This window comes from Staurois parvus, unplaced genomic scaffold (assembly GCF_062004578.1).
Source record: "Staurois parvus isolate SC_StPar_1 unplaced genomic scaffold, SC_StPar_1.0 ptg000282l, whole genome shotgun sequence".
Taxonomy (NCBI): domain Eukaryota; kingdom Metazoa; phylum Chordata; class Amphibia; order Anura; family Ranidae; genus Staurois; species Staurois parvus.
In genome coordinates, this window is record NW_028318078.1 from 15,893,177 (window position 1) to 15,903,088 (window position 9,912).

At 42.7% G+C, this 9,912-nt stretch overlaps 1 protein-coding gene across 1 annotated transcript in view; it reads left to right on the top strand.

Annotated features, from left to right (window-relative positions):
• DDX17 (DEAD-box helicase 17) overlaps positions 1 to 6,514 on the top strand; it is a 55,893-nt gene extending 49,379 nt beyond the window's left edge. The window contains exon 13 of the mRNA XM_089681987.1: positions 5,184 to 6,514. Coding sequence (XP_089538113.1) covers positions 5,184 to 5,596 — 413 coding nt within the window. The 3' untranslated portion in view covers positions 5,597 to 6,514. The remainder of the gene's footprint in view (positions 1 to 5,183) is intronic.
• Positions 6,515 to 9,912: the final 3,398 nt, after the last annotated feature.

Here is a 9,912-nt window from a genome sequence, read left to right on the forward strand (position 1 = left end):
AGGAAGCAGGGAAGATAAACCCAGCAACATGCACTCTACTAAACACAGACATCCCAGGTGAACCAAAAACAAAACAAGGGGGAATACTGAAATTATTACCGACATGTAGGCCAACAGAGCCATAAAAATATTAATTGAAGACACTGGCAGGAGGCCAAAAAGTCCCCTCAGGACCAAAAACAGGTTGGTGTTTGCACAGTGTCTCGTGGACAAGCACACAGCAGGTAAATGTAAGAAATGCCCAAGAGGGGAGGAGCCCCAAATTAAGCTGGAAAAAAAATCTGATACAAAAACGGAAGGAAATGTTAGAACAATACCCCGCTGTTCTGCTACGCTGGGGCGTAGGCACTTAAGGATGAACCAGGTCCCCAAGGTCAGATTCCAGGGGAGTTTGCCAGGCATTGTTCCACTCCAAAGTGAAACAAAAAACAAGAAGCGCGCCAACCTTGCACATTACCTCAGTAACCAAATTTATTAATTGAAGAATGGTACTCACAAACAGCGAATAAAATCAGGCATGTAGTCCTCAAAGGGACTTCAGAGATAAGGAGCCAGCGCGAATCCCCTCATGGGGGTAGACACTCAGTACCACTGACGCGTTTCGAAGGCCATGCTCTTGAGGAAGAAGGAATGGCCTTCGAAACGCGTCAGCTGTACTGAATGTCTACCCCCATGATGGGATTCGCGCTGGCTCCTTATCTCTGAAGTCCCTTCGAGGACTACATGCCAGATTTTATTCGCTGTTTGTGAGTACCATTCTTCATTTAATAAATTTGGTTACTGAGGTATTGCGCAAGGTTGGTGCGCTTCTTGTTTTTTGTTTCACTTTGCAGTATCGGTCGGGCTTCCCCAGTCTTGTTTTGGAGCTGCACAACCTTTAAATACACTGGTGGTCGTTTTTTCTGGTTTTGGTTCCATCTACTTGCCACCGGTCTGGGCCCTAGAGCGCAGGAGAAATCGCATCTGGTCTATTGTTCCACTCCATCCAACCACTGCAAGGCTGCATTAGGATTATCAAAGTGAGAAGTGTCATCCGCAAGCATGCAAAGTTTAGCCGGTTATAGCATGGCATATTGAAGGCCCAATGCCTGAAGACGCCTCTTGACATCCTGGAATTTTGTACGTTGCTTTTGAACTTGCACGGAAAAATCTGGAAATAAGGATACTTGAGCATTATCGACTGACAGGTTACCCTTGCCTGTGGCCCTGGAGAGAATGGTATCTCTGTTCCAATTAATTGAGGTTTCTGAACAAAAAGGGCCGAGGAGGAGCGCCGACCGGAGGAGCACGTACTGGGACTCTGCACGTTCTACTGCAAACATGGGGGAGAATGTATCACGGCCAGAGGTCAGCCAAGCTTCAATAAAGGCTACAGGATTTTTACCCTCAGCGCGCACATTGTTTCCTTGTAACCGATTTTTTCCAAAACTTCCAATCTAGAGGTATTAGTAGAAGCGATCGATTGCACATATCGCACTTCCCTATGTAATGGTTGCCAATCCTCTTCCAGGGTACTCTCTCCCCTCCAAGGCCGCAGTGCGATCCTGCATTTTCTGCATATCTTGACGCACCAGGGTCAATTCCATCCTCATCCCCTTCACCTCCTCAGTAAGAACCGCCACAGATGAGGCGCATGTAGAGTTTCTCTAAGGGTGGGTTCAGGATGATCTGCAATAGAAACAGCAGGCTTTGTCCAATGAGACTGGGATGGAGGGATAATCACTGTGGGACTGCAGGATGGGATCTCTTGGTCTGCCAGTGCAAGAGGGAAGGGATCTGTGTACAGTCTGTCCGATCAGTAGCGGAGACCAAAAGTAGTTTCTGGGAAGTTTCCCTGGTGAGCGGCATGGCAAAGAACTTTTGTGCAGCCTCCCTCGGCTTCTCCTTGGATGCACGGATCAGGTTACTGCCATCTTGCCCAGCCGACTCAGGCAAGGCCCGATTTTTCTTTCCCCCTTTTAGCCATCTCAGATCAGGATAATCAGGGGAACCAAGTGAAAGCAGGGGGCTCAGAGCACACTCTGGGGACCCGAGATGCTGTTGTAGCCAGCGAACGAGGTGCCAAACAGGATGCAGAGCTCATAGAGCACACTTCCTACTGCATTCAGAGCAGAAAAAAGGGTGTGGTGGGTTTTCTTTTCTTCTTTTTTTTTTTTTTTCTTCCTTGCCCATATGAATCTCTATCTCTCCCTCTCCCTCTCTCCCCCCCACACAGTTGTGTTCAAAATAATAGCAGTCAGACATCACTAACCTGATCAATCACTGTTTTTGGTAGAAATGATATTTCTACATGGCAAATAATTTAATGTAGTGGAGTAATAGAAATCCAATCCAACAGTCATGACATGCATGCTGCTGATTCTGTGTAATTGAAAGGGGCATGTTCAAAATAATAGCAGTGTGGAGTTCTATTAGTGAGCTCATTCATTCATTAAATAAGGGCAATAATTGCCACCTGTTTTTCAAGGAAGGAAGGCATGAAATGTTATACATGCTGGTTACAGTGCATTTCTTTCTGAAATTCTGAGGAAAATGGGTCGTTCCAGACATTGTTCAGAAGAACAGCGTACCTTGATTAAAAAGGTGATTGGAGAGGGGAAAACATATAAAGAAGTGCAGAAAATGATAGGCTGCTTAGCTAAAATGATTGCAAATGCTTTAAAATGGCAACCAAAACCTGAAAGACAGCGAAAAACTACCATTCGAATGGATAGCAGAATAGCCAAAATGGCAAGGACTCAGCCAACAATCAGCTCCAGGAAGATCGAAGAAGGTCTAAAGTTACCTGTGAGTACTGTTACAATTAGAAGACGCCTATGTGAAGCCAAGCAATCTGCAAGAAGCCCCCGCAAAGTCCCACTGTTGAAAAAAAGACAGGCAGAAGAGGTTACAATTTGCCAAAGTGCACATTGACTGGCCTAAAGAGAAATGGCGCAACATTTTGTGGACTGATAAAAGTAAGATTGTTCTTTTTGGGTCTAGTGGCCAGAGACAGTTTGTCAGACGACCCTCAAACACTAAATTCAAGCCACAGTACACAGTACACTGTGAAAACCGCAAGCATCATGATATGGGGATGTTTCTCATACTACGGTGTTGGGCCTAATTATCGCATACCAGGGATCATGGATCAGTTTGAATACATCAGAATACTTGAAGAGGTCATGCTGCCTTATGCTGAAGAGGAAATGCCCTTGAAATGGGTATTCCAACAAGACAACGACCCCAAACACACCAGTAAACGTGCAACATCTTGGTTCCAGACCAACAAGGTTGACGTTATGGAGTGGCCAGCCCAATCCCCGGATCTTAATCCAATAGAAAACTTGTGGGGTGACATCAAAAATGCAGTTTCTGAGGCAAAACCAAGAAATAGAGAACTGTGGAATGTAGTCCAATCATCCTGGGCTGGAATACCTGTTCACAGGTGCCAGAAGTTGGTTGACTCCATGCAACACAGATGTACAGCTGTTCTCAGAAACTGTGCTTATACAACTAAATATTCATTAAGTGATTCAAAGGAAAGCAAAATCTTCAAACATTTTCCAGTTTATATAGTGAATGTTTGAGTTTGTAAAGAATACAAACACTGCTATTTTTTTGAACAGTCTAATCATTTTTCTTAAATTTTTTTTTAGAGGAACAACACAAATTTGATATATTTTTCTTCATGCTTTGATTTGGAATAGAATGTGTAGTGTTCCCAATGCATTTGTGTGTATGGAAATAAAAGCTATTAGAAGGATTTTGAGCTTTATTCACTCTTTTCAACACACTGCTATTATTATTTTAAACACGTGTGTGTCTGTATGGATGTTGTGCTCACCACAAAAGATGCAGTAACTGAATGACTTTGCCTGTAACCCAGAGGAACGTCTGACAGTCGCTGGGTCTTGTGGGAGGCTGGACATCAGAGACAGTGTGCCTGCTTGCACTTACTTTAGTGTTAATTTGGAGACACACCCGTAGAGGGCGGGAAATGAGCAACAACGTTTTCCGCCAAGCACCAGTTGAAGTTAGACAGAGATGAGAGTGGAGTTCTTCTGTTTTTAGGACTTGCTTTTCACAATGGAGAATTGAGCTATTGATGGTTTGTTTTTTTGTAGTTTAGTAGACAGTTTGTTTTTTTTTCTGGTGAATTGCTGTGTGTATTCCAGCTTACAAAAGATAGGAAATTTAGCCACTTGACCGATGGAAGGTTTTACCTCCTTCATGAGCAGGGCATTTTTTGCTATTCAGCACTATGCTGCTTTCACTGGTAATTGAGCAGTCGCACAACGCTGAATGCAAATCAAATATCAGTCCCCCCCCACACACACAAATGGAGCTTTCTTTTGAAGGTATTTGATCACCACTGGGTTGTATATTTTATTATATAGACGAACAAAGACCGAACATTTTGGAAAGAACCATTTTCTACTGTTTAAAAACCTATCCAATGAAAACCTCAAATTTCTCCATAAATTTAGGCCAAAATTGTATTCTAATACATGTCTGTTTAAAAAACAAAAAATATTACATAATATTATATATGTTTTACATAATATTATAATACAAACTATGGTGCGTGTATATATACTGGAATTTACACAGCTATGATGCTATTCTAGTAATGGTGGTGATCCGTGACTTCTAGTGGAACTGTAATAGTGTGGTGAGAAATCTGACACTAGCTGACACAGGCTGGAAAATACACTGACTGAAATCAATAGTGACACTAATACAGTGATCAGTGCTAATACTGGCTGGGAAGGGGTTAACATCAAGGGGCAATCAAAGGAGTTAACTGTGCCTAACAAGTGTAATATGTACTGATTTTACTTACAGATCTGGCTGTTTTTTTAAGCAGGGAGAAGAAACAGCCAGACCGCAGATCTTTGTACAAAGCCCTGTGTGTTTTGTAAACATAGGGCTCTGTGTTGTGATTGGCTACTGCCATAAATCATTGGCCAGGACATGTTGACAAAATCCTGATGTAGCCAGTGACAGTAGGGGTTGGCAACGTGTGGCCGCATGTGTGCCCCTAACTGGGCTGGATAACGTACATGATCCAGCCTGCTTCTGCCTGCCCACCTGCAGTAAATGTACTGTGGGCAGTTGAAGTAGTTAATATTTGTCTATTTCGTAAAAATTTGTGGTCTGCAAAATTCCTTATTTTTTTATTTTTTTTTTTTGTTTATTAGGTGGCCGCTCTAGGTACCGCACTATTCCCACTAATAACAACCCAAACATGATGTACCAAGAAGAATGCGAGAGAAGAATGCGTGGCAAAGAAATGGGCAGACGTGATATGCGGAACAACAGAGATGTTGGACTTTCTAGCAATGGGACTGGAAGGGACCAAGGTCGGCAGGGATATGGCTATGGAGGGCAGAATACAAACTTTCAACCTACCCAGTATGGCTACGGGCAGGGCGCTTTTACAGCAGGGGCACCGGGCAGCTATGGTGCTACAGCATACGGTCAAGCACCACAGCCGCTGATGTCCCAGCAGTTCGCCCCGCCCGGGGCCTCTTTACTGAACTACATGAATCAAGCAGCCAGTTATCAGTACCCACCCCCTCCCCCACCTCCACCTCCTCCCTCTCGAAAGTGAGCCTGTAGTTGGATGGCATTTTTTTTTTTTGTCTTTTGAGCTGGTTTCAGTTTTGTAATGTACTTTTGTCAATTTCCCGTTTTTGTTTATCTTGAGTAAGTTGAACTGAAGCTTGAAGTTGTAAGCTGAACTGAAGTTGAGGGAGCAGTCTCAGTACCTCATGTTCAGTGTGATCAAGGGTGTCAGGACCAGTCTTTTTATAGCTTGCTTTGTTGGTAGTTGTGGCCATCTACACTAGAAAGCTTTTGAATTATGCTAGGTGGTCAGGTCTTTATACATCTGACCTTACCCCTCACCCAGTCCTGTCATATTTGTGATGCATTCAGGGACTGTTGTATCAACCATTTTAAAAGGTTTTTATTTTATTTTGAACTTTCACAGGTAGGTAAAGGCTTCATTGTAATGAAACCTTTTTGCACTCTGTCCCCATCTTGATATTGCCAGTATTCATAGTTTATTAAGAACTTTCACTCACGGTAGATCCCTGTTCCAACAGAAGAATTGCAGAAACCTTTGGCAAGATTTTTAAGGATATAGACACTTCCATGCAGTGGTGTCCTGACCAATATCTTAGGTGGAGAAGTTTGGTGTGGGACTTTTAATTTTTTTTTTAATTTTTTTTTTTTCTCCCCCCTAAATATACAGGTAGGTCCACCCATTACTGTGTTAGTTTTCTTGGCCCTTTATACCATGGCTCTCTTGGTTCCTTTTTTCCCCCTCCCATAGTGCTTTTGTGTGTGTGTTTTTTTTTTTTTTTTTTTGTTTGTTTTCTTTAACTGGATGTCAAGTTCCACACAGCAATTCCTCGTTAATTCTATATTTCCATCTTACTGCAGATTTTTTTTCCTTTTTTTTTCTTTTTTTTTTAGTTCAGCTTTGTTCAGCTAAATGGTTTTGTAAATAAAATGTCCAAAAGTGTGGTTTGTTTTTTGTTTTTTCAATGTATTTTAGTCATTCAACACAAGGATAAGCAAAGCAGATGTAAGGTTTATACAAACAAAAAATATGCCACAGTAACAGCAGGTGGAAAAAAAATACTGTTATTAAAGTGTAAAATTTGCTTCCAAACACCCCTATTGAATATTTATTTTGAATTGGTCACATGACCATTGCTTTTACTGGGTTTTTCGGGTGGAAATATGCAGCCGAGATTCTACTGAGCAACTGCTAGCAGCACAGCAGCCCTATATAGAACCCCTCTTGTATTGTTTCTGTCTTGTCTCATGTTCTGTCCCCCTTGCTATTGTACAGCGCTGAGCAAACCTTTTGGTGCTATATAAATACTGTATAATAATATAGGAGACATGGGTGGGGAGGTGGGGGTTGCTTTATCGTATGTCCCGGGACACAGGGTATCTTCTTATCCATTGTCATAGTTAGGCTGCCACCTTCAGTTGATTGGACACTAGGCAAAAACTGAAGATGGGCCTAGTTTGCAGGGTATTTTTTTTGGCAATGTCCTAAGGTGATGTCTTGGCACAAAAATTTAGCTAGTTTTTCCTCAAGGTACCATGTGGCTTTAGAAGACTGGCTTATCTGTATCTGTTGCCTACAACAGTTGGCTTAGAGGAACCGTATCCTGACACTGTACTGGACACACAACTGCTTATAATGTTTCCCTTCAGCACTGGTCTCTGTGTAATGGGACCCTGTGCAATGATATTGCCTTGGTGACCTGTCCAGGGCAGTGACACCAAGCTGGGGAGTCGTATCTCTGCAAATCCTTATGGCAGGTGAAGTTTGAACTTTCCAGAAGATTGGGGGGGGGGGAAGAGTTGTTACTGCTGCTGGAAAGATTGGTGAGCACCTCTGTTGAAGCCCTTCTATTGCTGGTGCCCAACGGTCCGTAATGGGTTAGTGGGCAGGTCCCCCTTTCCACCCACCCCCTTCCTGGCCAAAAATGTCCTTGTGTGCTCCCCCTTTATTTGACTACAGTTTTTACTTTTGTATGTTTGTGCTAAAATCCTCCCAGACTGCCCCTAGCTCCATCACCACAATATGGCACTCAGGGAGGCTGAGAGATACTGTAAAATGGCACAAAGGCAGGAAGATGAGTGCTGAGAACATGGTAGGTGCAGTGTGAACCAATGATGTCATGGAAGGGGTGCAGTTGGCTAGTGGCCACTTCCTATACAGCAGAATTGGCTGGCTTTCTGGGCCTGTGTGCTCTGTAGAGCATCTTAGCTTGGATACTACTACTGTATATCACTGCTAAAGGGAGGTGGACCATTGGTGGAAAGGGGGCAAGCCATGGTGGGTTACAAGCTGCTACCTTGTTTTTCGAGGGTACCAGCACATGTCTTTATACAGCACCCAACCCTTTCAGCTGACGGACTGCTCATTAGAATTCGTTTTTCTCTATTGAGTAGACCATGTATCAGCAGCAGTGGAGAGGGTTCCCATATTCCTTTTATCTTGTAAGTAGGAACTTGGACACAGCTCCCTTGGGTGTGGTTGTGGGCATGTGTCCAAAGCCTCAAGTTTTTAGCTTGCTGAAAGATAGAGACCCTGACTACAGGAATATGGAGTTGGGGAGATACTAGTTTCTCAGTGCATGCCTTTTCAAGTTCTCTTGTCTGGGCATCCTGTAAGGGCACATACTTAGGTTTTTTATGGCTGAAGTGTTGGTCAGCGACGTTGCCTTTTGTAAAGAAGTAGGGTGAATGCTTGCCTTTTCAAGAGAAATTTCATTTGAACTGGCTCTGGATGATTACATCCAAAAGGTAACTGTGTGCAAGAGTATCCTGGTGCCATAGTACATAAAAAACCCCTAGCAAATGCTTTGACTCCTGCGCTGGGCGATGGACTCCGCAGCAACTGTAACCACACATAGGATGCACGCCTTCCTGCCCTCAATGGACCAGGGCAATCCAAATGAACTTCGTACAAAAAAAATAGGATGCACTGGCGTAGTGCATTACCTAAGAAAATTTGTTTTATGTATAAAAAGTGATATACTCACAAAAGGATAAAAATCAAAGGCACATCATATGAAATACAGCATGTTCCAATCTCCATGGATGGTGTCTAAAAGGGGTTTATAGACCTCCAAATTACTAATGCGTTTCAAGGCTACGCCTCTTCCTCAGAGCCAGTACCTACACGAGGACTCAGGTCGTGTAGTGCCTTTTTGATTTTTTTTTTTTATCCTTTTGTGAGTATATCACTTTATACAATAAACTAAACTAATTTTCTGGGTTATGCACTAGGCCAGTGAGCCATAGTACATAAGCCAGATGCCCCCTAGGTCAAAAAAAAATTCCTTTTGCCAACTCCTTCTGCAAGAAGACATGGACTCCAAAGCAGGAAACAAGTTCTCCTTGCTATGAAGGTGCTCCCCTACTTGGATGGAGTGATGTTTGGCAGGGAGAGCTTGCAGATGAGTAGGTCCAAAACCTACTGGCTTGAGGCTAATTTAAGAGTATTCCCCCTTTTAAAAGGTATTGCTGCACATATCCACTTGCCAACTCAAAAACACTGCCAGATGTTGATGCTCAAAACAGCCCGTCTGGCTCAATAGCACAAATCTCAATTGAGAAGTAGAGCTACCCATTAAATTTCAGCCTAGTGATTGATCATTAGAAGATCTGCTTCTGCTCAGTCTCCTCTCGTCTGCCATAATTCTAACATATTTCACTCTCCCTCGGGCTTAATCGTAGAGGTAAGAGTGACAGTCTAAACCAGGGTTATATGGATGTGATGGTATTTGATGCAGCTGAGTGAATAAGAAGTAAATCCACCCCTCTTCTCACAGCATCACATCAAATCTTTTGTGCATGCGAAACACCACAAATAAATTAAAATGCACAAAATTTACAGGAACAATCAGTCAAATTCAGTAGAAGCCTAAACAGTATAAGCCCAATGTCAAAAACCTTAGAACATAGCAAACTAAAACAATACTGAAGGTCTTCGAGATGACCCAGGTCCCCAAACTCGGTATGTTGCCAGAAAGTTAGGCATAGCTTAAAGTGTGCTATGCCTGTGGACAATTAAGTAGGGGGTACTGGTCCAGGAAAATATACATCACAGAATTCAGTCTGTTCAGGCAGATCCCTACAAAAAAAATAGACAAAATCCAGTTTAATCAAAAAATCTTAAAACTGGAAGGAAAGGGGAGGGGCACACAGTGTCTCACTCATAGTAATGGGTGACAACCCATTCATGATTTAAACCCCTAGGAATTTGAATGTCGAACTTAAATATATAAAAAAAAAAAACTTCTTTTGCAGAGAAGTGAAAAACAGTCCCTTCCCTCTCTTAGGGTTGTCAACTCTTTAATGATTTATACTCTAAAAGACTGTAATCCAGACTCG